This window comes from Raphanus sativus, chromosome 3, assembly GCF_000801105.2.
Source record: "Raphanus sativus cultivar WK10039 chromosome 3, ASM80110v3, whole genome shotgun sequence".
In the NCBI taxonomy this organism is placed as follows: Eukaryota; Viridiplantae; Streptophyta; class Magnoliopsida; order Brassicales; family Brassicaceae; genus Raphanus; species Raphanus sativus.
Genome location: NC_079513.1, coordinates 21078649 through 21105810, shown reverse-complemented (window position 1 = coordinate 21105810; position 27162 = coordinate 21078649). Strand labels below are relative to the sequence as shown.

General features: G+C 31.2%; 4 protein-coding genes across 5 annotated transcripts; 2 read left to right on the top strand and 2 right to left on the bottom strand.

Moving 5' to 3' along the window:
- Positions 1 to 2194: 2194 nt before the first annotated feature.
- Positions 2195 to 3074, top strand: LOC130509127 (transcription factor MYB82-like). The gene is made up of 2 exons (XM_057004784.1): positions 2195 to 2495; positions 2585 to 3074. The coding sequence occupies exons 1-2, from the start codon at positions 2233 to 2235 to the stop codon at positions 2907 to 2909; spliced, it is 588 nt and encodes a 195-aa protein (XP_056860764.1). The 5' UTR covers positions 2195 to 2232; the 3' UTR covers positions 2910 to 3074.
- Positions 3075 to 4551: 1477 nt separating this feature from the next.
- On the top strand, positions 4552 to 7981 carry LOC108823324 (uncharacterized). Its single transcript, XM_057005053.1, has 6 exons — positions 4552 to 5163; positions 6370 to 6596; positions 6687 to 6797; positions 6883 to 7041; positions 7119 to 7363; positions 7445 to 7981. The coding sequence occupies exons 1-6, from the start codon at positions 4817 to 4819 to the stop codon at positions 7766 to 7768; spliced, it is 1413 nt and encodes a 470-aa protein (XP_056861033.1). The 5' UTR covers positions 4552 to 4816; the 3' UTR covers positions 7769 to 7981.
- A 7559-nt stretch (positions 7982 to 15540) lies between these two features.
- LOC130494689 (sec-independent protein translocase protein TATB, chloroplastic-like) lies at positions 15541 to 17076 on the bottom strand. Of its 2 annotated transcripts, none has more exons than XM_057006521.1 (6): positions 16794 to 17076; positions 16572 to 16696; positions 16360 to 16419; positions 16124 to 16280; positions 15831 to 15974; positions 15541 to 15751 (listed from the first exon to the last, which is right to left on the bottom strand). In XM_057006521.1, the coding sequence occupies exons 1-6, from the start codon at positions 16996 to 16998 to the stop codon at positions 15732 to 15734; spliced, it is 711 nt and encodes a 236-aa protein (XP_056862501.1). In that variant the 5' UTR covers positions 16999 to 17076; the 3' UTR covers positions 15541 to 15731. The 2 variants fall into 2 exon arrangements, with proteins under 2 accessions (XP_056862501.1, XP_056862500.1); XM_057006520.1 differs by having other exon boundaries at positions 15541 to 15731.
- A 2788-nt stretch (positions 17077 to 19864) lies between these two features.
- LOC108845463 (cytokinin hydroxylase-like) lies at positions 19865 to 22626 on the bottom strand. The gene is made up of 4 exons (XM_057005643.1): positions 22259 to 22626; positions 21817 to 22046; positions 20981 to 21574; positions 19865 to 20437 (listed from the first exon to the last, which is right to left on the bottom strand). Exons 1-4 carry the CDS (start codon positions 22560 to 22562, stop codon positions 20012 to 20014), a joined length of 1554 nt encoding a protein of 517 aa, XP_056861623.1. The 5' UTR covers positions 22563 to 22626; the 3' UTR covers positions 19865 to 20011.
- Between the last annotated feature and the right edge of the window lie 4536 nt (positions 22627 to 27162).

Here is a 27162-nt window from a genome sequence, read left to right as displayed (position 1 = left end):
TTATTGGGATTAAAACAGGATCCACCTGGTTGGATTGCTCTACAATCAACTCCTTGACTACATCCAAAATTTATGTTTAGTTGTAGCTGCAGTTTCGTCGAGTCTATACCTGCTACACAATAATTTGTGGAGCTCACTACAGGAAGGTGGTGGATCATGATGAAAGATAAGGAAAAGAAAAGTTAACTGAGACATTTTTGCCATCTTTTTTTTGAAAATGAAAAATTCAAATGATATGCAAAGAGTTATACTTGAATTTTGTATGTGCGTAATTTCTGTGTTTTTTGTATATAGTTAACTTAATCAGTATATTTATAATATTTCAAGAAACAGAAGAAAATCAAATAGAGTTGAAAACATTGTTTGAAATCTTTCGTTTATAGAAATTAATCATCTAGTCAAAGGTTTAAAAATTTATACAAGAATAGAAAAGCAAAAATGGTTGAAAATCTCTACTTTTCTGAAGTGATGAACCTAAAGTTCCTGTGAAATAGCTTTATTTTTGTAGGAAAAGTAAAAATTGAATAGATATCCATTTCTAAGAAAGGGTTTATATGGAACATTCATTCCAGTGTTTTTTTCTGCAAGGTGAAATTTACTGACAAATAGAACTGATTTTCAACAAAAACAATGTCCCTGTTTTTCATGTTTTAATGCATGATGTTGTGACGTTGATTACAAGACTTAAACCAAAACAATGTCCCTGATTTTCATGTTATACCAATGTGTAGCTCTTTTGTTCGGTTGACTTGACATTTATTTTTTCTTTCTTCTCCTAATTGTTTGATTGCACATTATACTTTGGAAGCAAAATTATCACATTAAATGCATGTATTAGTAATACTTCTCCTTTCGCAGTGATGTACTGATATTTTTCTTATAAGACGTCTATCGCAAATTTCTTATTTCTTTGTTATTTTGAGAAATTTCTGGACGATACCCGATAAACCAGGCAACACTATTTTTTTTTGTCTCAACTTCTACTTTGAACTAACCAAATTTTTACAACTTATTTTGGTCCTCTTCCACAAGGGATTTAATCCAAACTGGCATACCAGAGTACAGCTTGGGAGCATTCTTATCTAGAGATATAGCTTCCTTTGCTACTTTATCTGCCACACGATTTCCTTCTCTACATTTAAACACCACTCTGTAGTCCCTCCTTAATGCTAGAATTGCTGCTATGTCTTCCACTATTGTTGTTTCTTGTTTGTATATAAAGTAATACAAACGTTAAAACGTGACTTACATATTATAATATTATTGATATTTTTTGTCAATAAAATAAAGACTCATCAGAAACATTACTAATAGTCTAATACTAACCAAACCGGTACTCAACGATCAATGACGGTTCCGTGTTACCTTGTTCTTCCTAACGTGAGGATTTTATAGAATATGTATATAGATCACTCAAAAATGTATATTACTGGTATGTCTGTTTTTGTTAATATGCTGGATATATATACTGGATGTTTGATATTAGTTTTTTTTTTTGAAACACTTATTTTTTGAAACACATTTGATATTAGTTTGTTATTCATTTTTTATACACTAGTCTTGGCCATGTACGTCCAAACTAGCATTTTGAGCAAAAAAAAAAAGAAACTGCACATCATTTATCTTTTTGAGCGATAAATAACCGTTGAAGTACAATAGCTGTAAACGCACTAGTTGTATCTGTCAGGTATTATGTTTCTTCGCAGCTCTGTTTCAAGTTGTAACATACACTTGAACACTGTTTATATAAATCAATTTTGAATATGTTGGAGCCATTTCTATAAGGGCCTTGTCGCTTTAGTGCAGATGTTACCACACTTGTACATAAAATAAAAGCTATTCGGATTGGTATATAGGAACTAGAAAGGAATAACATACCACTGTGATTGAGAAAAAGAGACCAAGTGATAATGGAGTTGCGCAGGTATCGAGGTTGATGGCAATCTCCAACCTATGATCTGCCCTTGTTTATATGTTTGCCACAAAGCGCCAATAATTTGTAACAATACTGAGGATAAAAACAAAGGAAGTCGACCTTTTAGCCTTTTACAGCTATAGTTTGCACGAATTTTACAGTAGTTTTTACTGTTTGAAAAATACACTTTTCCCCCTTCAATAATTATGTTACATAGCCCCCACATGTACGAGTTGGAGTTGCACTTTATGCGCATATTATAGCAAACACGCCTCGCTTTGAAGAAACTATGGAGGCAAATTAAATAACTAATAAAGATGGAGAAAAGGGAAGAAAAAAGGAAGTCTAATGTGAAAAGAGGGTTGTGGAAACCTGAAGAAGACGTGATATTGAGAAGATGCGTCGAGTCTCATGGAGAAGGAAACTGGGCAGACATCTCTCGTCGGTCAGGATTGAAGAGAAGTGGGAAAAGCTGTAGGTTGAGATGGAAGAACTATCTAAGACCAAATATCAAAAGAGGAGGCATGTCACCTCAAGAACAAGACCTCATCATCCGCATGCATAAGCTTCTCGGAAACCGGTATTTCATCTTTTTTCTTTTACCTACCATTGATCCTCCCTCTCAACACTTTCTTAAATACTAACTCTGCTTTTTTATTCCTGTATTAGATGGTCGTTGATCGCTGGTCGCCTTCCAGGTCGGACTGACAATGAAGTCAAGAACTACTGGAATACACATTTGAACAAGAAATCCAATTCCAGGATACAGAACGGACCTGAGTTAGTGGAAGCTTCTCCGGACAAGCCAGTTATGTCTACAGGAGTGAGACAAAGCCATGGAGAAGAAGTCACCATCACTAACTGGGTGGAGGAGACTAACTACTTTGGCTATGACGTTTGCATGGGATCTCCTCTGCCTCTCATCTCTCATTACACAGACAATCTTGTGTTTGACCCATGTTCTGCCTTCGCCGATTTCTTTCCTCTGCTTTAGGACTTTCCTGATTTTTTTCTCTGAGGGATATATTCTTGCATAGCCTTTTTTTCTTAATAACATGAGGTTTAGGACCGAATCCCATAGTCCCCTCATCCTCGAAATCCCAACATGTAATATTAGTTTCGTCTCTGCAGTCACTCGAATTATTTTTTGAGATTCATATTTGCTTAGTTGTACAAATAACATTGAGGGATGTAGTCTATGCAAGAATTTATCATGTATTGTAATAAGCCCTGATTCATTGAGGATCCAGCTCTTACCTTATAATAATCGTGTCCAGTACAGTACCTAGCTAGTTTTAGATTCCAGAGCTACCAAGTGAAGAAAACAAAAATCATATGTCTATTTGAATTAGCATGTCCTCGAGATTAAAAAGAATCATGTAGCTCCGATGCTTTTATACTCATGCTTTCACGAGAAGAGAAGAACGATCGCGTTGAGAATATACTAGTACGTGTGTTCCAAAACTTTGCAGATGAAAAAATAAAAACGTAACTTATAACAATTAACCAAGAAAGCTAATAGAAATCGACTAGCTACTCTCCCCCTCATTTCATTGGACACCGGCTTAGTCACGGAGGAGTGAACTACTAGCAATTCTCAGGACATAGTCATCATGACTCATGACACGATACAACCAGAGCTGTTACAGTGGCTAACCAATAAAGTACCTTCAAATATTTCAACATTTTGTAAGTTATATTTTTATTTAATTTTAGATATTTTTAAAATTGTATACACAACTCGGCAAATTTAATAAAAACGTTGATCAAGTAGAGTTCATTATTTGGAGAACTTATGTGTAGATATTACAAAAGGTATATGATTATGCTATTTCATCTTGAGCCTTTATTTTTGACTGGGATATGACAACAACATGCATGAGGAGTACACAAACCATAGAAAAAACCTTGGTCTTTACAAAAAGAAGTGCAAATTCTGTCGCCTCCATAGAAGCATGCTTCTGTTCCGGTGAAGCATTCGATATCCTTCTGATCTATGATTCATTAAATCAGATTCAAATATCAGTTCACTAAAATAAGAAAAAAATAAGTCCACAATTATAAACGGATCGGGTAAAAGAATAAACCAGTACTTGGAGTAATAGTGGCTGTTGCACCATAGTGAATCGAGGATATGAAAAACATAGCAGCAAAACAAAATACGATTAAAGTTTTCATGGTGATACTTCCTATGAAATTTGCTTTGCTCAGCCTTTTTTTTTCTTTTCTTTCATAAACCCCTCTTTGTTTAGACTATATATAGAAACACAAACATACACAAAAGGTAACCTCTGGTCAAGGATGAAATCATGAAAATCTTTTTTCTAAAATATCTTCCTTATAGATTTATAGTCAGACGAAAAATATAGGAGAGAATGATTTTTACTTAATTTAGTTTATTCTTTTATACACCAATTAAATGGACCTGAACAGTGACGGTCTAGTCTTTAACGCTCTAGTCAAATTAAAAATTTCGGGCCCTTTTCTTTAATCTAAAATAACTTGAAAATTTTTGGGTCCTTTTTCTTAAGCTAAAAAAATCAAAAAAATAATGGACCCTAAGCAAATGCTTATTTTGCATACCCTATGGACCGAGCCTGGACCTGAATCAAAACTCAATAACATGAACTGGAAACAGATTGGCTGGTTCGATAAGAAATTTGTATCGGTATTCATTTTTGGTTTGTTTGTTACTGGTGTAGTTAAACCAATTTTTTTATTATTTTTGGTTCGGTTTGGTTCAGGTCAGTGTGACGTTAATAGAAAGCAAAAGTTGCGGCAAGTATGAAGTCAACGACACTCTTTAGTAACTGATTCTCTCTCTCTTTTACTCTCTTTGCATCTTTTTTTTTCTTTTTCTTTTTTTTTTTGGAGAAAACTCACTTTGCATCTAGACTCGAAATGGCTACGAGCTTCGCGTTAGTCAATGCAACAGGAATCTCGTTGCCGTCGTCGTCAGGACAGATTCGTCGGAGATCGCACATTGTTTCACGCAAGGATCTTCCTGAGTTCTCTGCTAAAGCAGTCTCTTCGCCGCGGCTTAGTTTATCTTCTGCTTCCTCATTGTCTCAGTCTCGTAAAGATTGTAAAGACAGCATAGACGACAGGTTTCTTCTCTCTTCAGGTTATGTATCCTCTCCGATGAGATCGGTAAGTGTGAGATCGCAGTTGAGTACACCTCTCATTTCGTCCAACGATGAATGGGGAACATGGACTGCTCTCTTCGCCACTGGTGCTTTCGGTATCTGGTACGTACGCATCTACCTTTCCTTCCTCCGGCGGTTGTTTCATGAACGTCTTTGATCCAGAGTTTGATTTTTATGTGAGATCACTTGATCAGTTTTTGAGATTCGAATTATTAGAGTTTATTTCTAAATCTAACGAATAGTACAAACATTTATAAATTTAAGGTTGTTTGTATCTATGTTTTGTACTTTTAATGTATACTTTTTAAATCTACAGTCAAACAAAATTCATATATAAATATATATTAATAAATAATGATTCACCGGCATTTAAATAAATGAATAATGGATAACTATGATTAAATTTTTAAAAATGTTAATTTAATAACTGTTTATTTTGAAATTTTTAGATTTACTAACTCTAACCAGTAACCTGCCCCTAATATGTAAAATAATTAAGTTGTCTTTTACATAGGGGTGTCAAAATGAGTTACAACTCATGAGTTAGCTCAGCTCAACTCATTTTTTCATGAGTATGATCACTATATTTTAGGCTCATTTAATAAATGAGTTTAATGATCGAGCTTAAAAAAGATCACGAGTTATATGAACGATCGTTAATGAACATGAGCTGACTCATGAGCTCGTTCATTTCTTATGGAAAAAGATAATTTTTATATTTATCATATTTATCTTTAAAACTAAAATGTAAAATATACATAAGTAATATAGGAGTAAAACTTTTAAAAGTTATCTATACTTTTTCCGAAGAAAGAAAAAAGAGACTATCCTGTTTAGAAATTATCAAAATCTTCTATATAAACTCACGTTAACCATATCATCTCTCTCACAAATTTCATTGATCTCAAATTTGACATATGTCTCCTCTCACTTTGCTTATCGTAACTCAGAACTCACGGTAAGTTATTTATGATTAATAGTTTTATTAAATTTTGAATAATACTATAGAAGTAATTTTATCGATGTTTAATCTAATATAGTTATAATTTTGTGTTAGATCACGAGTTAGCTCATTTAACTCATGATCTAGATGATCCGAGTACGAGTTTACATATTGAAGCTCATATAATAAATGAGCTGATCTGAGCTAACTCATGAAAGAGCCGAGCTTACTATGAGCTGAGCTGAGCTGAGCGAGCTAGCTCATTTTGACACCCCTACTTTTACATTATAAAAAGTTTGTCCATGTGAGTTTTGATAATGAAGATTGAAATAAAAAGTCGTATATATGTTTCTAAAAATAAAAAGGTCGGAGAAGACAAAGGTGGGAAGCGCAGTGAGTGGTGCGTTGGTCAGCACACTGATAGGGCTTGCAGCTAGTAATCTTGGCATCATTTCTTCAGAATCTCCTGCTTTTCCTATTGTCTTGAACTTCCTGCTCCCATTAGCTGTTCCTCTTTTGCTCTTCAGAGCTGATCTCCGCCGTGTGGTTAAGTCCACAGGAAAGCTTCTCTTGGCTTTTCTCATTGGATCAGGTAATTACAAAACCACTTCATGTCTCCTCTTTTTCTATCTTTACCACAGAACCAAAAGGCTCGTTCATGTTTTTACATGATCCATAACAGTTGCGACAACGTTGGGTACACTTCTGGCCTATTACCTAGTGCCTATGAAAGCACTTGGTCCAGATAGTTGGAAGATTGCAGCTGCTCTCATGGGAAGGCATATCGGTGGAGGTAACATACATTTGTGTGTTTTTACATCTCAATGACACGTTTATTTTATCGTCTAGTTTATTATATTGACTCTTGTTTTGTTTAGCCGTCAACTACGTTGCCATATCAAATGCTCTCGGAGTCTCTCCATCAGTTTTAGCTGCGGGACTCGCTGCTGATAATGTTATAACTGCTGTATATTTCACGTCATTGTTTGCTATTGGCTCCAAAATACCTGCTGAAGTCTTACCACCACCAACCAGTGGTACGTCTGCATGTTGCTGCCATGTTCGGTTTTGCTTATTTTTAATTTCTGACTTGAATTTTGCTCTGTCATGGCAGAAGAGGCAGAGGCGAATAAAGATTCTGAAGCTAAAAACAAGATTCCTGTGCTACTGATAGCTATTGGAATTGCTGTGTCATTAGCTATATGCAAGGCAGGAGCCTTGATAACAAAATATATGGGGATTTCGGGTGGTAGCTTGCCAGCAATAACCGCGGTGGTTGTTGTTCTAGCAACTATCTTCCCTTTCCAGTTTGCTCATCTTGCTCCATCTGGAGAAGCCATGGCTCTAATTCTGATGCAGGTGTGTTAGATTTTAATTACACCTTCATTTTCAAGAACAGTGCTATCTTCCTAAAGAAAGTATTAAACAACGATTTTTCAGGTGTTCTTCACTGTGATAGGTGCTAGTGGAAACATATGGAGTGTGATCAACACGGCGCCGAGCATATTCTTGTTTGCTTTGGTCCAAATTGGGACACACCTTGCTGTGATATTGGGTGTAGGGAAGCTGCTCAACATTGAGCTAAGGTTGCTGCTTTTGGCATCAAATGCTAATGTTGGAGGACCTACTACTGCAGCTGGAATGGCCACGGCAAAGGGATGGAACTCGTTGATCGTTCCCGGGATTTTGGCTGGAATATTCGGGATTGCCATTGCAACCTTCATAGGGATTGCATTTGGAGTGAAAATTCTCAAGTTCATGTGAAAATTGTGGTATGGCTAAATGGATTGGACTCTCTGCTCTCTCTGTATCTCTACATTAACGAGGAAAACAAGTCATCTCCAATAAAATATCGAGTCTTTGTGTTGCAATGAATGTTTCCTTATTAAGGCTATCATGCTAAACAGAGATGTAAAATGCTGACGGTTGTAGCAATACTTGAGTCTCAAAATAATGTAGTATTGGTATTGGAAAAGAGCTCAACGCAATGGCAAAAAAAAGCAAAAAGGAAAGAAGAAAAGATTACCTGGCTCGCAATGCAATCACAGCTTGCCTGCTATGTAATCACACTATAGAGACTCGAAATCACTTATTTCTCGAGTGTTCTTGTTCTGAGGAGATTTGGAAAGGATTAGCAGGAAGGATTATGGGAGAAAGATACACCTATAATTGGGAGAGTCTGGTTCTCCTTTTAGCTGCTAAAGACCGGGGTAAGATTACTCGCTTCATACTTCAGTATCTATTGAGGCAGTGGCTTACTCGGGTTGGAGGGAGAGAAACCGTAGGAAGCATGGGGAGCACCACCAACCTGCCTGTAGATTGCAGCATATGAATGATAAAATCATTTGTAATAGGATCTCCAATTCAACATACCGGACGAAAATGGTACGAACGAGCAATGTCAGTTTGGTTTGCTTACTACACAAGTTAATCAGATTTCCCAATTGTAATTTAAGTTTTTTAGTCATTTTTTGGTAGAAGTAAAGCTTCATTCATCGTAAATAAAATATTTTTTGGATCGAATAAATTTAACATTCATTCAAAAGAAAAAAATTAACCATCTCATCACAATTTTTTTTGATCAAAAGCATCCCAACACAAATAAAAATTACAAGATAATGCAAGATTATGCTTATGTCCAAATGTCATTTTCATAATCTTAGCTTTATTTGTCCATCTGTTGTCACGGATCTTAGCTTCACTCTAAGAGAAATAATATGTAACTTGTGGCATTTCCATGTGTCTAGATAGTGGGAATGCCTTTTCGTTTTATATATAATCGTTTTTTTTTCTTCTCAAATTGACTTTTCGGATTGAATACAATAGGACGGAACAATAATCCATATTCAAGCCAGAATAACCACGTTTATGTTTTGGTCGGAATCTTTTATCTAATCTATTAATTTAGGGTCCTATTTTTATCTACTATTAGAAGTTGTTATTAGTTTTTGGACCTATTCATTTCTCTAGCTTTAACACACACGTCAGTTACCTAAAACCACGTTACATAATATTTACATTATATAGTCAGCAAGTCCCAGTCGTTCAAAAAAAAGTCAGCAAGTCCCCACGAAACTAATTTAATAATACTGTATGAACTGTTATCCAATATAATCGATCATAATAACATAGTTTAACGAAATAGTACATTATCTAATCAACAAATATATATATTAACTGACGTTTTTCAGTGGTAGTTGGTCTACTTATTTATTTTTACTCATCAAGTTCTCTTTACCACACACCATAATCAATGTTTCTCCTCACTTGATGTCATTTACACCCAGCATAACTTCTTTTAAGGTATAAATTAAGACATAAGAATGAAAACTCGGTATCCATTGGAGAATAGAAGAATATATATTCTATCACTGAAATATTTTTTTTTACTCTTTTATAATACTAACCATTCAAAAACACAATGGACATACGGGTAGTTTAATCAAAACTGGTTCGTTTTTGCATTTGAGAAATTTCAAATTTCAAATAACGATATATCTAATAATATTTCAAATGTAGCAACAAACTAATCTTAAAATCAGTATATACTTAAAGAATATTCATTTTCATTGTTCCAAAAATTTATCAAAACACATTAAAAAGAAGTCTTTTCTTTTTTACATTAGTTTTTCAAAATATTTACAGAAATGCCACTGTCATTTAGTCTGTTATATCAAAACAATATCATGACCTATTGATAACTGTTATGTCCAACAATATATTTTATTTATTTCAGAGATTATTCTATTAAATTAAATTAATATTAAACACAAATATAATTACAAAAAATTCAAATATGGAAATTTAATTTTCCAAAAAGTTAAAAAAATACCCGCCCTTTCGAAGGGCGGGTCATATTATCTAGTTTATTTTTATTTCTGAATGAATGTAACGTTAATATTTAAGCAAAAAAACTGTTCTATAACATTTCTAGCTTCCGTTTGGTTATCCAACTAATTAAAAATTTGAGAAGATCATGTAGACAATAGAAGTTCCTATACTTTGTGTTCGATCGTCGCTTAATTATACTTTGCGCTCCATCTTCGCTTAATGAACTGGTCTTGTATCAAACCATAGTATAATCTCACGTTTCTTGTATTGGATTGATAGTGTTCTGTTTCGTACCGTCTTGTCGATTATTTTGACTAGTCGTGATGATTGTTTCGGTTAATCTTCATGCTTGCAGGCATTGTGTTTTCTCTAGATGGTTGTAGTAGCCGGCACTGGGTTAAAACCCATAGAGCTCACGACTTTAGGCGCTACAGATATTAATATTTTTAACCTACATTCTCATTTTTCTTCTTTTGGTGATAATAATATTTTTAATTTTTCTGAGAATAACAGATTTATACATTCAAATATATAGAAGACTCATGGTTACTTGTTAACTCTTTTTTATGTATATTCCATTAAATAACATGTTATTAGATAAATAATTGGGAATTCGGCCAAAAAAATCATAAACTTTGCACGAATTGCCATAATAAACACGAACATATTGGCTGGCCAAAAAAACACCGAACTATATTTGATTTTAAACTTTAATCAGTAAGTTATCGCTGACTCGCCAAATTAAACACAAAGTTATCGCTGACTCGCCAAATTAAACACACCGTTACAGAATGATTAAACGACGTTTGCAAAGATCGTTAAGTAAAACGACGTCGTTTTGAGATGCAATGAAACGACGTCGTTTTACCTATTTTTAGTATCAAAAATATGTTGTTCGCGTGGGTCGAACCTGAGAACTCATGGCCAAATGACGAGGTTTCTTGCCACTAGACTACTGTCACTTTTAAGAATATCCATAAAATGTTTTCTTTTATTGAGTATCAAATAAATCTCAAAAGTCTAAATTCTTTTTAAAAAATTCCAAAAAATCTTAAAAATTCAAGAAAATTCTGAAAAGTAAAATTATAATTGAAATTACAAATAAGTTTTTTTTTAAAAAAATCAATACATTAAAAATTTCAAAAAAATCTAAAATAATTCAAAAATGCAACGAATTAAATTTAATGATTAAAAACTTGAAACATATTTTTAAATAAATTAACTTATGTAATATAAAATAAAAATGATATTTATCACACTATAGATTTTAGTATGAATAATGTATTTAAGATAAAATAGACAAATGATAATTAAGATACAATAAACAAATGATACTATCACTAATTATTTTTCTAAAATATGATAATAATTAAATGAAAAACATATATAGGGTGATAAATATCATTTTTCTATTTTATCACAAATATATTCATTTATAAAAAATAATTGTATGATTAATGTATTTAAGATAAAATGCTCAAATAATCTTAGATACATTAATATTTATAAAAAAAATTAATTTTTGATTTTTTGAAAAATATTTATAATTTCAATTTTAATTTTACTTTTCAGAATTTTTTTGAATTTTTTTAAAAAAAATTTAGATTTTTCTAGATTTGTTTGATACTCAATAAAAGAAAACATGTTATAGATATTCTTAAAAGTGACAGTAGTCTAGTGGCAAGAAACCTCGTCATTTGGCCATGAGTACTCAGGTTCGACTCACGCGAACAACATATTTTTGATAATAAAAGTAGATAAAACGACGTCGTTTCATTCCATCTCAAAACGACGTCGTTTTACTTAACGATTGATTAACCACCGTCTTAACTGCTAGTTAACGGTGTCTTAATCTGGTCGGTCAATCAAAGTTTCTTAATAAACTGATAAAAGTCAACAAAAGTTCAAGCTTTTTTTGGCCAGTTTCGAGTCCATGTTTCTTTTGGCCATTCTCGCCATGTTCAGTGTTTTTTTGGCCGAATTCCCATAAATAATTTAATCAAACAAAACTTATTTCTATTGTGTCATGATCATAACCTGGGTCATTAACATGGAATGGAACATCTGTTGGGAACTTGGGATAACTTGAAATAGCTTGCAATACAAGTTTCCTAATCCATTGAGTTAAAGTTATCTAATAGAGATTAGGAAATTTGTAGTTGTGATAATCTTAATGAGTTTAGGATTAGATTAAGTGTTATATAAGGAGATGCAAACATGTTGCCTAACTTAAGAGTTTTATTTGTTTGAGAGCTTGATGTTTTAAGATAGTTTTCTCAAGAGATTAATAAGAGAGTTAGGCTTATTAATTGAGTTTTCATAAGCGTGATCGTGTGACCTTGGTATATACTAGAACATCGGCCACGATGTGGATCAGTATTATCATCAACAGCTGCAACTTTTACTGTGTATTGTTGTAAAATTCGTTTTTAATATGTTAAGAAAAGAAACACTATTAGTTTATATTAGGCATCAGTAATAATAAGATAACCATATTCAAAATAAAATTTAACTTGCATCATGTGGTCCATGATCTGGGGCGGATCTATGTTTACAACATGTGTGGTAAGTCTGATAGACTAAGTAATATATTTTATTGTTATTTTAGCTAAAAGCAACTATCAAAAAGTTGCTTTTTATCTAAAATGTTATTACATATATATATATATATATTTGTAACAAAATGTTATTACATATATAACTTTAAAACGACAACCAATTATAAATTATCTGAGATTTTTCTTTGGTGTAAATTTTGATGAAACGTGAAAACATAATTGTGCATAGATTTTTCCTTTTTGTTGTTATTCTTTTTTCTATTTATTTTTGAATCTATATTATATATTTTCAGTAATTATTATTAAAAATTGAGGATAACTTATAATTTTTTTAATTTATTTTGAAGTGTTCTCTTTTCTTTCTTTGTGAGCTAAAGTAGCACAATGTGAAATAATAAAATTTTACTTTATTAATACGGATATATAGATTATTTTAATGTATTTTATTTTAATGACTAGTGAAATTTTTCAAAGAAGTGAGTAGAAAAGTAGTTTTGACGAGTTTACGGATTAAACTTCAATTCTCATTTGTAGAGACTGTTGGACACACATATATAAATGTGTTATTAGGGAAATTAAGCTTAATGACTAATTAAAAACTTAATTAAAAATTAATCATGATGAAAAATAGAATCATTATTATATATGGTTATAAATTAGTTATACCATACTTTTATGTATCTTCTTTAATCTATATCATTTTAGTATCAAATAAATGATTATCTATTCTATTAAATATTGAAATTTTATGTCTGCATATTTGGATCCTGATTTGGGCCTATTAAATATAATTACATTTATATATGTATACAATATATATTTTGATATAAAATAACTAAAATAGTTTGGCTAGGTTTTTAGATAGGAATGAAATCTTTTATTCATCAAGATTGTATCCTCCTCTTTGGTTGTATAACCTTTTGTATTTTGATTATGTAAATTCTTTTAATTAATAAAATTAAATTTTGACGTTAAAAAAGTAAAAAAAATATTTACAGAAATTCTCGAAACTAAACAACTCTCAGCAGGTTCCTTCGCTCCAATTTTTTTTTCTCAAAATCCAAGTTAGATAAAAAAACACAAAACTAAAACTTGTTTTCTTACAGGAATGCATTATTTATATATGCGGAGAAGGGGCGGAGGGTAAGGCCTTTGAACTCCATGATACTGATGTGGGAGGATGGAAAGCCCATGTCCAGGCTGTTCCTATTCGTAATCCTTATTTCTTCCGTCTTAAACAGTAGAAAAATTGGTTTGTTTTCTATTATTATCTGTATATAATAAATTTTAAGTTGTGATACTATTATCTCAAGACTCAAGATACTGCATCCACTGGCTGGAGGCTTAGAGTTTTTGGATAGATATTTTGTGTAATGATAAACTGCTAATTATTATAGCTACAAAGACTAATTTTTGCATACCCAAATTTGATTCTAAACCCTGAATAATATTTCTTATTTTTATAAAAAAAATATAGCATTTTGTTGTATGTATAATCATTTTCCATAAAAATTCTTTTTTCCTTTGTTTTCTCTTATAAATTTCTCTTAATATTTTTTCTTTTTCTTTAATATTAGTTATCTCAAATAAAAATATATTTAGAAATTGAGAGAGTATAATGATAAATTAAATTAATAGTTATTATAGCTACAAAGACTAATTTTTGCATACCCAAATTTGATTCTAAACCCTAAATAATATTTCTTTTTTTTAATAAAAAAACTATAGCATCTTGTTGTATGTATAATCATTTTCAATAAAAATATTTTATTTTCCTTTGTTTTCTCTTATAAATTTCTCTTAAATTTTTTATTTTTCTTTAATATTAGTTATCTGAAATAAAAAATATAATTTGTTTTAATTTTGGTCTTCGTAATTATTTTTATTTAGTCTAATTTTCTTTCTTTCAATATTTAGATTAAAATAATAACTTATTTTCGCCTTTTATCTTTCCAACCACGCTAACAGATTTTACAAGCCAAATTTCTTTATGACAATATGTGGTAATAGTTTAAAAAGTTCAATTACTTGGTCTCAAACTCAAAGGCTTTATGTACACACCCAAATTTGTTTGAATTCCATGGTGATCCTTTTATTCTTAATAAAAATTCTGAAAATTCCATTGTATTTTTAACCAACTTTTCATTAAAATCTGCTTTCTTTTCCTTTCCATGTTCTTAAACATTCTTTATAAAAAATATTCCTATAATTAATTACATATTATTTTACTTATCTGTAATAAGTTTTATAAAATAAAAATATAATGTATTATATTTTTACTGTTAACAATATTTTACTATTACCAGTCATTTTTATTGACTGAAATAACACCTAAATGTATGTTTTGTAATAGAAAAATTTATGTGCAATATATAAATTTACACTAATATTACTAAAATGTATATTTAACATCATGCATTTTCTGTCTTTTATTTGACTCCATTTTTATACACAATTATATGCCTACTCTTGAAAATACTCTTGATTACTTCAGGTGGGAAGGAAAGATCTTTACATCGTGAATAAATTATTATTCAGATGGGGAGGAAAGATCTTACATCGTGAATAAATCCTTTTATTTATTTTCAAAACAAGAAAAAAACCCTATGATTTGACATTTTTAATATCAGCATATTAAGACTTTTCATTTTGCGTTGCCACATTGTTTTTCATTTTGTTTACTTCTGCATTTATTTTGAACCAAGTTCTTGTTTCAACCTCTTCAAAATCTTCTTCAAACAGTTGTTATATCATTCGCTCAACCTTGACAATTTAAATGTCATGATCTTACCACAACAGAAGGATGATAGAAAATATAGGCTAGAGGGAGAGACTCTCGAATCCATATTTACACAACACAGCACTGCTTTTGATAAATTATTTTGTCTAGAAAAATAACTTTGTTTTTGATTCTCTTTTACAGAGTAAAACTTGTCATGAACTTTCTCTTTGTTTTAGATGCTAAGTTGATAAAAAGAAAAAGAAATTGAACCAGTTTTAGAGGTCATATTGGATTATGACAATCAACCATTTTTTCTCTGTTTATAGCAATGGAAGCAAAGCAAATGAAACATTGACATAAGATTAACGTTCTAAAATCATATAAATTTGTAATATTAAGGTCTTTTTTTTGGTTATACAATCAAATTTCCCTTTAACTATCTTTGATTCATAAAATGATGAGTCAATCATTCAACACAGGATGATATTTAACTAACAAACCCCATTTATAAACATTAACTAGGAAACGAATAGAACATAAATACACATGAGTCAAATTTTTGGTGCCTTTCAATCTTGCCTTGAAGGAGATGCAGACATGGTCTCTCTCAATGTAACTACAACAACAACACAGTGGCTACTGGCCATCAGCAGTTTTGAAGAATGCTTTTAAGTAATTAGAAGAAGATATGAGAGAGTTCTGATGACATGCTAACCTTCAGGCTCTGGTGGTTGCAGCGGTTCTTGAGTCCGAGTTTGATCCTCTGTTTGGCTTTTACCAGGAGACGAAGCTTTGAGCTGCTCTTCAGTGATCTTGAGGTAATCCTCGGTTGTGTAAGCTTTTGGTGATTGAACATCATCTGCTTATTTCAAAAAAGATCACATTCACTAAAAATCCATTCATGAATATGAATCAAACGAATCAAACCACTTATTATCATATGTCTCAGTAATGCCTAGCAGGCCTCCTATTTTGATAGCATGTTTATAATAAACTTAGACCACTCACTGGGCTCACTTGCAGCAACAGAATCTTCAATGTTACTAACAGATGTTGGAGGAGGGCGAGCACTGTTCATTCTGCTCTGGTTGTAGACATCTGGTGTTGAGATTTCATCAAGGCCAATTTCACGCTCAAGGGTGCTTTTGAAATCTCTTGAAACATCCTATAGAATCAACCAACGTAAGAAACTTATTTATTTTCCTTAAAGAGTTTTCTTGAGATGAAAAAACAAACAAACAAACCTGTAGCTCTCTAATGGTGGGCTGAAATGTACGCAATGTTGTCCCAAGAGTTCTAGCTACCTGCACGGACAACAGCAAATAAAGGTAATTTACCTAAAGACTTCCACAGAGGTTCAAACTCACTTAGCCAAAAGCCAAGTACAAACTACTTCAAAGATCAATAAAAAAAACGCAAACACGATTCACAAGTAGCATAGAAACTATATACTAACCTCTGCAAGGCCTTTAGGACCAAAGACTAACAAAGCGACAACACCAATAACCAAAGCCTCAGGTGCTCCAACGCCAAACAAAGACGCACGAATCACCAAACCATTTTTAAATCTTCTCTTCTTCTCTGCCACAACAAAACCACCCAATTACACAAAAACGAACAGATTCTTACCCAAAAAAAAAAGGAATCAACTTTGTGACGAGATGGAGAAATTCGACACCTGGGTTTGAAGATTTCGGGGAGATGGAGATGCCCATATGCTTTAAACCAATGTAGGGAGAGAAACGAGACGAGCCCGGGAGAGAAACCCATGAGGAGAGGTTAAAGCTCGAAGCTTTATAGGAAGATCGCAGAGGAGGTAAACAGAGAAGGTGAGATTGTGCAATCGTTAGTGAAGAAGAAGAAGCTATAATCTGAAAGGCCATGGCACTGGCCACTGGGCAGCTTCGCAACTGTATTATAGTTTTCGTGTGTAGCTTCGAGTTTGAGCCAATCAATCTAGCGCTGGGCATTTGGCTCAAACAAAAATAAACCGAATGGATCGAACCGAGTTTTCGGTTTTCGGTTTTTGGGTTCACATCCGGTTAACCTGAGAAGCAAACGGGAAAATTTTAAAATTAAATTGGTTGATTCTTCGGTTCGGCAGGTAGAATGGTTCTGTCCGTTTCAAATATTTTTTTTGTAAAATAATAATACATTAATTAATTTTATAAGTGGTAATAAATATAACATTATTATAAATTAATATTAATTAAATTTTTAGTATAAAACGAAAAATAAATATTTGTGCTATTTTTATTCTATGTTATACTAAAATATATATACTATATAAATTAAATATGATAATAATATAAATTGATATGTTAATATATTTTATTTAAACAAATGCTTTATTAAAATAAATAAATAAATATCATTCATCACAAAAACAGATTAAAATTCTTATACTATTGGCAAAAAAAAAAATTCTTATACTATGTAATATTTTTATATGAAAAAATAAAATTGTTAACATATATTAAACTTTTATATCTACAACTATATAATATTTTTTTTTAAACTCACAACAATATATCATCTAAAATTATTATATACAAAATATAATAGTATATAACTAACAATTATTTCATTTGTTATTTACAAAATATGCTATTAGAAAACTTTTAAAATTTTAATAAATTTTAATAATTTATTAAAATATTAATGACAAATAGTTTTTAATAATTGATTATTATAACATTTGTTGGGAAAATATAAAAACAAAATCTCACCAAGAAATTTAGTAACAAAAATTTCAAAAGTCATATACTCTTTCAAATTCAAAATAGTTGTGCAATTATCCAACTTTCTCTTGACCAAATATAAAATTATGAAAATAAATATTCTAGACTAAAAATGATGATTTTTCAAGATTTATAAAAGATAAAATCACATACTAAATATATTTTTTTGAAATGTAACATGAAAAACAAATTATGCAGTAAAAATCAAAATAGTGTAATATTTGAGAAATTATCGAACATTATGTTCGATCCATGAACACATATTTTTGATTAATAAAGGTCAGAGTTGATAACACATTATTATGTTTGATCCATAAAATATATTTTTATTAATAATTGATAGAACATAATTTTCCACCACAAACAAAGATTAACAACAATTATAGAAATGAAAACAAAAACAAACCAAACCTCTATAAATTAATAATATTGGGACTTTGAAATTTTATTAATTTATAGAGATAATTAATTTTCAGAAAAAATATATTTAAATTTCTTATTTTAAGATATATTTATTCTAAAATAAGAAAATATTTGATTTTAGTATATATACATTAAATGTTATTTTTGAAATTTAACATTTATATTAATTTTATTATATTATTTGGTGTATATAATATATTTTGCATAGAATTAAATGTGGTTTTAGATATAAAATTACTAAATCTCATCAAAAATATATTAAATATTATGAAAATATAAAGATAATTTCATTGTGAATATAAAACAAATAATATAGTAATATGTTCTTACTTATATAAAATATGTACATATATAAATTATTAATTTATAATTTTAATGGGACAATATATATTTACATATAACTTTTAAAAATATTATATTATTATTGTATCAATTTATGTTAATTTTGAATCGATCCAAGTTTGAATCAGTAAATTTTATTAATTTATAAAAAACTTTAATTTATAGGATATCAATTTATATAAGTTCTATTGTACTATAAAGTATTATCTAAGAGACTATGTTTCTTCAATTCTTGATAGATCATATCTATATAGAGGTTACGATCACCACATACTCAAATAATATATTTCAATGGAGATGATCTTTAATTGGTTATCCTGAATGGACAAGGGTTTAGAAGCATTTATGTGGTCTAATTAATCTAACCAGAGCTTCGAACTGTCTGGTTAATGCAATAGCCCAGCAGATGTCTGTAACTAAACTATGAAGATGAGTCACAATTAAAAACTTTCAGCTTCAGAAAATTATTGATCCATCGAGGCTCATCCCAATCTCATTTACTTTCGTACTTTACAATAGTTCTTAATTTTTTTTGTGTTTTACTGTTGTATTTTTAGTAACTTTTTTTACTGTTTTGTAGTTATATTTTACTTATCTTTTACTTATTTTTTTCTTTTAATTGGATAACACTCATTCTTTCAAAGAGAAGATTTGTTTTTTGTTTAATTTTTTTTTGAAAAATTAAAATTTATAGTTGAGTTTTTTATAATTATATTTGTATTTAATATTAGTTTAATTTAATAGATTATCTCTTAAATAAATTCAGGACATAGCATTTATCAATAGGTTATGATATTGTTTTAATAGAATAAATATAGTTAAAAAAAACACACGCTTATAATTTTTTTTCGCGTTTATAATTTAGCTTAAAGACTGAGATTTTAGGTTGTAAAAAAAGAAAGAACATAAAATATATAACAAACCCTCAACGAAAGTAACCAGCAGTTCCGATCATTTAATCTATAGATTCGGTTCACTAAAAAATAAAAAAATCTATGGATCCCATCTTCTAGCTGCTCCATGAAAGTTTGCATACTCTCATTGTCGAAATTTGATGATAAAAGTTTGTTGCTTGTGGTTTGTTTATTATAGTTTTTAATATGGTCTGAATGTTTTGTGTAATCACTTGTACATTGATTCATTGGTTCAACCACAAACCGAGTTGATTGTCATCTCCACCTTCTTCCATTCAATCCATCAAGCTATTAATTTTGATGAGTCCGTGTGATAAAAAAAGGTCATTACTTATCTGATTCAATGGTACTCAAGTATCAATATCAAAACACATGTGTACAGTATTAAAAAGTCAAGAACTTAAAAAGCACAATTTTTTTCCAAAAAAAAAAACTTAGAAAGCCCAAAAAACTTTAATTTGTGCGTTATTGCAAATTTAAAGTGGTCGTACAATTAAAGGCAACCCGTAACCTGGTCTAAGAGAGAGCATATACTTCGGCGAATGGCGATAACCGGGAGAAACCGAGATCTCAAACCGTGACAAAACTAACGACAAGGCAATCTTGTACTCCATGGTGGTCAGGTTCCGACCAATACACATTCTCCCTCCAAATCCAAATGGCATAAATCCCATCTTATTCTTACAACCACCGTGCAAACTGCCATCGAATCTCTCGGGCCTAAACTCGTTGACGTCGTCTCCCCACAACTCGGGGTCGTGGTGCATTGCAACCACGTCAATCCAAATGTTCGAACCGTTTGGAATCACTCTGCCGTTCACCTCAATGTCTTTCCGGGCTTGCCGTTGTGCGTTTGGCGCCGGCGGATATAGCCGGAGAACTTCGTTCATCACCCAACTCATCTGCATAAATAATAGGAAGTTCTATTCGTTAGTATATATATATATAGTATTCAACATGTAAGTGAATTAATCAACTAAATGTGATAATTAACTAAAATGTGATTATGACACCCGTGTCAGAACGTTTTATTCGTGGGTGACAAGTAGAATATTCATTAATATGGATCGATACTGTCATGTGGCTTGGGATTTAGTACAAGCTGAGGTGGCATGTCAGTTCATCCGTTGACTAGTTTTGGATCTAGAGAGGCGACGCGCCTCTATGCACTACTAATATTTGATTTGTGTGACCCTTGACCTTGACCATGACCATGACCACATAAATCAGACATTGAATTGTATATTAATAACTAGACTTAAATTTTAGATTTTGTGTGATCCTTAGTTAAACTTATTTAAGTATTATATATTAGGCTACATGTCGTGCATTAAATAGTGTGAACATGCTAAATTGAGCACATGTGAACGCGTTCGAATATAGATGTGATCTAGTGTGTAGCATGCATATAATTTATCCACGTGGAGTACTTTTTGGTTACGTACCTTCTTTAGTCCGGCAAGTTTGTTATAGTCAATCTCGGAATCTCCGATGACTTGTCTTATCTCGTCTCTAAGCGTGTCTTGCCACTCGGGATGAATCGCAAGAAGCATGAACGTCCACGTTAGCGCTAAAGCCGTTGTCTCGTGGCCAGCGAAGAAGAATGTTTTGCATTCATCTACAAGTTCCGTCGCCGTAAACTTTCCTTTATCGGCTTTAAGCAACATTCCTAGAAGATCATGTTGGTCATCTCCTTCGACCAAAGATTTCTTCCGTTCATTTATGATCGACAAAAGGAGACCATCGATCTCTTTGCCTAACTCTCTAGCTTCGAGGGTTTGCTTGTATGCCAAAATGTTGCTAAACGGCACCCCTACGTAGCGATTTGAGTTGAAGAGAGCGAATTGCACGGCTCTTAGGTTTTTGAGGACTTGAGCTCCGTTTTCTCCCTTGACTCCGAAGCTTGTCTTAGCAATGATCTCACCGGCTGTTCCTATGATCTCGTTCTCCATGTCGAATTCAGGATTGCCTGAGTTTATCTGTATGGCCCATCGGTCCAACATGTTGGAGATTGATTCCACCATCATACTTGTCATAGCCTATTAAGACGGTCATTTAAAAGTAATGAGAAAAGGAGAAGCATTTTACTACTAGTCTTTAATTTGAACAAGTCTTTTCAACACCTTAAGACCATGAAATTTCTGTCATGGAAAAACTGTGGCTCATGCTTTTAGAACATGACTATAAAGTCTAACTTGTTGAACTAGATTAGTCACACCCTGATAATTTTCTATCTTTTGGACTCTACCATGTTAAACAACTTGAAGATTTATAATCATACCTTAAGATTAATAGGGGCAAATGCAGGAGTAATGATGTGGCGATGTCGTGTCCAAACATCACCTTCGACCATAACCAAACCTGTACCAAACATTGGCTCTCTGTCTTTCTTGAAAACATTTGGCTTTCCCCAACTCTTCCCCAATACACCTTTCGACATTACACTCAAGAATTCAGGATCAGCCACGTACACAAACGGCTCTATGCCTAGCCAGTACACAAACACTTTCCCTGCTTTACATAACAAAACCAATAATCTATGTTAAAATTTACATATTGTAATCCAAAAACGTTAGTAACTACTAGACCGATTATTGAATTGTTGTTTCACATACCGGCTTAAATCGTCACAAATAATATCTAAGATTGATATTAAATATATTTAAAAATATGGTAAAAAATTTAGGAACTTAAATATGAGAAGTGAGAGTTATATTATATACCGTATTGTTGTTGCCAAAGAGCAAAATGTGGAAGTGCGGTGGAATGTATGTCATGGTTGATTATGGTGGACGATTTGCTTTCCACCATTACCATGGCCGTTTTTAACTTCTTCATGTCACTAAGATTTCCTAATGGAAAACTAGGAGGTGGACCGGAAAATCCGTTTTCTCTAAGTTTCTTTTGAGCTCGAACCGGCAATATCCAGCAACGCAGAAGGAGCTTCAAGAACAAAAGGCTAAAAACTAGGACCAAAACATTGATGAACATGTACCCGAATCGAGACATGACAAGCAATTGATCCATCTCGTATATCTCTCCAAATATGTGGGAATAGATATATGCGTTAAGTGTTTCTTTGGTGCAATATTGGCAGTTGTATATAGAATGTTTGCAGATGAAACATGAGAATCAACCAAATGAGGTATTTATAGATGTTTTTTAGGTTCGGGTGTAGAAGAATGTCAGACTTGGACCAAGGAAAGTCTCCTTTCTCTCTCTCTCTCTCTCTCTTTTAATTTATTATATTTGTTGAATTTTATTTTATGTTGTTTCATAACGTTTCTTGACCATTTTCTGGTCAAACATTATCAGCATTTAGCATTCCTTTATTCCCTTTTCGTTATAGTCTTGTAGAGTTTCTCCGGCTGCTTTTTTGAATAACTTAATATGATCTGAATGTATGGATGTTGTATTTTAGTCTTTTTTTTTTTTTTATAATCCAGTATCCGACCACTAAGCGTGATCGACTAGCCCACCGGACTTATGCCCATGCCATTACAGGATTTTTAAGCGTCCACTTAAGGGTCTCTGGTTACGCAAAGTGGTCTGGGGGGCGAGAGGAGCCCGGGTAAATCTTCTCGTGGCCAACGCGGATCGAACCCAGGGCGGACACTCCAGCCAGAGTTCCTTTACCACTAGGCCAACGCGCGCTGGTTTGTTGTATTTTAGTCTTTTAAAGGTAAAAAGTTAAAACACAACGTACTTGTTTTTCTTGTCAACAAAAACATATATTTATTTTTCCTTTTGGTTGATATATTACGCAGTTGACCAACGAAAAAAAGGGATGAATTACTTAGGTTATAGATCCCTAGGTTATAAGTGGTAACTGCGTTTTAAATGAAAAGCTAATTTCATTAGAAATGCCAATTTCTCATTAGTAACACGTTTTGTCATTTTAGTATTCTAGTGTTCTATATGTTTTGTACTTTTTCATTTCTTCTGATTTATGCGTTTGATTTTTCTTTATCTCACCTAAATAGAAAAGATAACTACATTGAATTTTTAAAGTTAATATGTTTAGGACCATAACATCTTTTTACTTTAGCACTATTAATTGATTTTAAAATAATATATTTCACCTTAAAGTAAAATTTTCCTTTAAAAGCATTTTTATTTTAACATTCCAGCAAATTTCAGTATTCATTCTTTGCTTTTCCATTCCTTTTCTAGAGTTTTCCTCTATTAAAAGTTTGATTTTACCAAGTAATTTTTTTCTACTTTAAAATTATGATTAGTAATCTGGATTACTATCATCATCATACAATTAATGTCAGCAGCCTATTAAGCTAAACGTCATGTTTGAAAGTAATAAATTATGGTACTGTGTTAATTAGGAAATATCTATCTTATTAAAACAGAAACATTACAACTTTTTCTAGATGGATTTTTAAAGGTGGACCTCATATATTTAAATTAAATGTCTCATTCTTTATATATAATACGTACCATAGTCTAACTTTGCATTGATGTATTTCCTTAAATACAGTTCTTCTTTTTGTCTATATTCCATATATAATTTTTACATTTATTACATGTCGATTTAGATAAGATGTATACTAAGAATACTAAAAATATTAATTGTACTATAATTACCCTATACAATTCATTTTAAATTGATCAGTATACTTTCATTAGCCATATTAATTTTATTAGTACTAATAACATTAGGTAGATAAGTCATAGACATATAACATATACATAAAGATATGACTATTCTTATAACTACGTTGGGCCTAATCTACTTTCTAAAACAAATAACACATAGCTTCATATATTGTATAGAAATAGTAATATTGTATAGTATTATACTTATACAATAATACTAAAAACAAACCAAACTGAAATATAATATATATCGAAAATGCTTTGAACCATTATACACAAAATATATTAGACTTTAGAGATAAAATTCACTTTGAAATTACGTAATAATTATTTTAAAAAATTAAATTCGTAATGTACAAAAACATAAGTTTTATATAAAATTTTGTGTTACAATAAAAAACACAACTTGCGCTTGCAAAGTGTTATTTTTACATACGAAAGACAATTTTGATATTGTTCTTTAAACAAAAAATTGAATTATACAAACTCGATACTACATAAAACTAAACAATATATAATATATTTTAAAAATAAAACTCGTGCGGATGTGCATATGTTTATATAATATATAAATATATTATGTTACACATATTTTCATATAAATAATACCCCAATGTAAGTTTTGTATGATAAATGTTGAAAATACAAAATATATAGCACTATATATTTTAAATAATATAAAAAATCTACTTTACGTTATCATAAAATTTAAAAATCAGATTTAGTAATTAAACACATTGCTTATTTAAACACATTAGTACACATTGTTATTTATCAAAATTTTATATTAATACACATTGCGATCATATATAACATTTAGTAAAAACAAAGATAAAAAAGAAAATTGACTCCCGCTCGGTCGAGCGGGTCATGATCTAGTATGATATTATATTATAGATTTGGAACATTATAAAAAGAAATTACCGTATTCACATGTTTTAGTACGACACTTCAACACAAGATCGTTTAAAATAAACAAATAAAATGGGAATGATATTTCAAAGTCAACAAAGAAATAAACAACTCTAAAATAAATGATAACAAAATATCTTAGTTATGTTTGTATAGGGTTATATAGTTTACTTATGATAATAGTATAATTTTTTAAAATATGTTATCTAACTATCAAAATTTGTTAGATTTTGTAATAAACCAAACCAAATTCAAAAATATCATTTTATAGTTTATCACTTTTACCACATACTAATCCAGCGAGGTTTTACTTTATTTCACCACAAACTTCTTCATTTTCCAAAAATGTGAACCACAATTTATTTAGTCGATAAAAAGAAAAGTTTTAAGATGTTGTTTTAAGATTTATAAAGCCGGTTCGTGAAAAGAAGAATACTAGGTTTGTAGGTCCAATCTAGTACCTAGCAGGCTAGCACGATGTAAAAAATTACGCGGATTAACACAATCAAGTGAGATTGATCATGAGAAATCGTCTACCTTTGGACCCAATATGTGAAATCGATCATTTTCACCACTTAATTGCTAATTGTAATAGTGACAAAAAATCTTCAAATGCTCTAACAGTTTAATGTGAAACCCTTAGCTCCAATCGGTAGGCCAACATATATGAGACAATCCATCAATTTCTATATTTATTTCTAGAAATAACGTCAATATACAACATAATATTTAAGTTTTTTTATCAGCAGAACGCAGCTCGTCTTTTGTCTTTTTCCATTTTTGGAGTTTAAGTATTTTAAGAGAGGCACATGTGCGCTATATAGTAAGTAGAAAAAGTATTAATTACGGAAGTTATCAACATAATATATTTTAAATATTATAAATATAAGTTCTAGTAGAGAGCAATAGTCAAACGTTTCGCGTATGAACTAGGAACAGTTTTTATAATCACACGCGTAAAGCGGATACGACTTGTGCGATGAACACAAGATCTGACAATGTGAAAAGGTCTTCATTAAACAGCCTCTTATTGTTTTCTAACCAACAAACATTAATGTTCTATCTTTTTCTTGGTTCATATCGCAAATTACGTGCGAATAGTAACAGAATCAGTACTGAAAAATTAGTATCATCAATCATTTGTAAGGCTTGTCAGTTCTGATAAAGTATATGCGTCTACATGAGAAAATATTTATTTAAAAAGAAATTTGAAACAATTTATTTTAAGAAATTCTCCAGATAACTTAAAGTTCAATTCCCATAATATGTTTTGAACAATAAAACAGAAATTATATTTATGTTAATATTGATCAAACTCCCTGTATATTTTTGATATTTTGAAGAGTTGAATGATAACCAATGTTGGCTGTTTTATAAAATAATAAGAAGATGTTATCTAAAATATTTTTTATTTGTGAATTTATTTTTTATTTGTATATTAATTAGTTAATATCGTACATGATGTTAGTATAGCTGATAAAAAGTAGTATACGTTAACTTTCCAAGTTAAATATAAACTATACATAAATAATCGAAAATTGTATAACTATTTAAATAGCGATTTACGTTAACTGTATATGCTAGGTGTTAGAGCACTGTCAGGCTAACACTTCATTTTGCTTGTTAACGGCTAGCGATCAATTTCAACCGGCGACAATCATGTGACATAAATTGTCGTTATATTTAGATTCCAACAGTAGAAATATCATGTGAATGGAACCACTTGTAGTTGTTTGTTTGGGTTTCTTGAGGCGTCTTTTATGTTTATGGGTCCACCAGCCTTCGATTCCATGCATTCACTCACTTTCTTCATTTAAGATTGAACCGCGTAGATTGATCCATCCGAGTGAGCTTAAGGCACCCGTCCATTCCTGTTTTGGTCCCTATTAGAGTTATGCCATAGAGCTATACACCGCAATTCATCACACCATTTGAGACACAAATCTCGTTAGAGTATCGTGAAAACTTATTCTTGAATTTATTTTATTTATATTTTTGTTTTTGTTTTTGTTTTGAGAATGGGTTTATTTTATTGATATTACTTGTTACGAAGCTTTGACTATTTTTATTAAATAAAACTTCTTTTAAACAAGTTTGAACACTTCAA

What these genes read in the sequence shown, in the direction of transcription:
- LOC130494689 (XM_057006520.1), bottom strand. Translation starts at nt 16,998, where the DNA reads ATGGCCTTTCAGATTATAGCTTCTTCTTCTTCACTAACGATTGCACAA. An exon ending in CCACCATTAGAGAGCTACAG is followed by an intron (nt 16,281 to 16,359) that starts GTTTGTTTGTTT and finishes TTGATTCTATAG; the next exon opens with GATGTTTCAAGAGATTTCAA. An exon ending in GCAACCACCAGAGCCTGAAG is followed by an intron (nt 15,732 to 15,830) that starts GTTAGCATGTCA and finishes TTGTTGTTGTAG; the next exon opens with TTACATTGAGAGAGACCATG.
- LOC130509127 (XM_057004784.1), top strand. Translation starts at nt 2,233, where the DNA reads ATGGAGAAAAGGGAAGAAAAAAGGAAGTCTAATGTGAAAAGAGGGTTG. An exon ending in CATAAGCTTCTCGGAAACCG is followed by an intron (nt 2,496 to 2,584) that starts GTATTTCATCTT and finishes TTCCTGTATTAG; the next exon opens with ATGGTCGTTGATCGCTGGTC.
- LOC108823324 (XM_057005053.1), top strand. Translation starts at nt 4,817, where the DNA reads ATGGCTACGAGCTTCGCGTTAGTCAATGCAACAGGAATCTCGTTGCCG. An exon ending in CTTACCACCACCAACCAGTG is followed by an intron (nt 7,042 to 7,118) that starts GTACGTCTGCAT and finishes CTGTCATGGCAG; the next exon opens with AAGAGGCAGAGGCGAATAAA. An exon ending in TGGCTCTAATTCTGATGCAG is followed by an intron (nt 7,364 to 7,444) that starts GTGTGTTAGATT and finishes ACGATTTTTCAG; the next exon opens with GTGTTCTTCACTGTGATAGG.
- LOC108845463 (XM_057005643.1), bottom strand. Translation starts at nt 22,562, where the DNA reads ATGGATCAATTGCTTGTCATGTCTCGATTCGGGTACATGTTCATCAAT. An exon ending in TCTTTGGCAACAACAATACG is followed by an intron (nt 22,047 to 22,258) that starts GTATATAATATA and finishes TATGTAAAGCAG; the next exon opens with GGAAAGTGTTTGTGTACTGG. An exon ending in TTGCCCCTATTAATCTTAAG is followed by an intron (nt 21,575 to 21,816) that starts GTATGATTATAA and finishes CCGTCTTAATAG; the next exon opens with GCTATGACAAGTATGATGGT.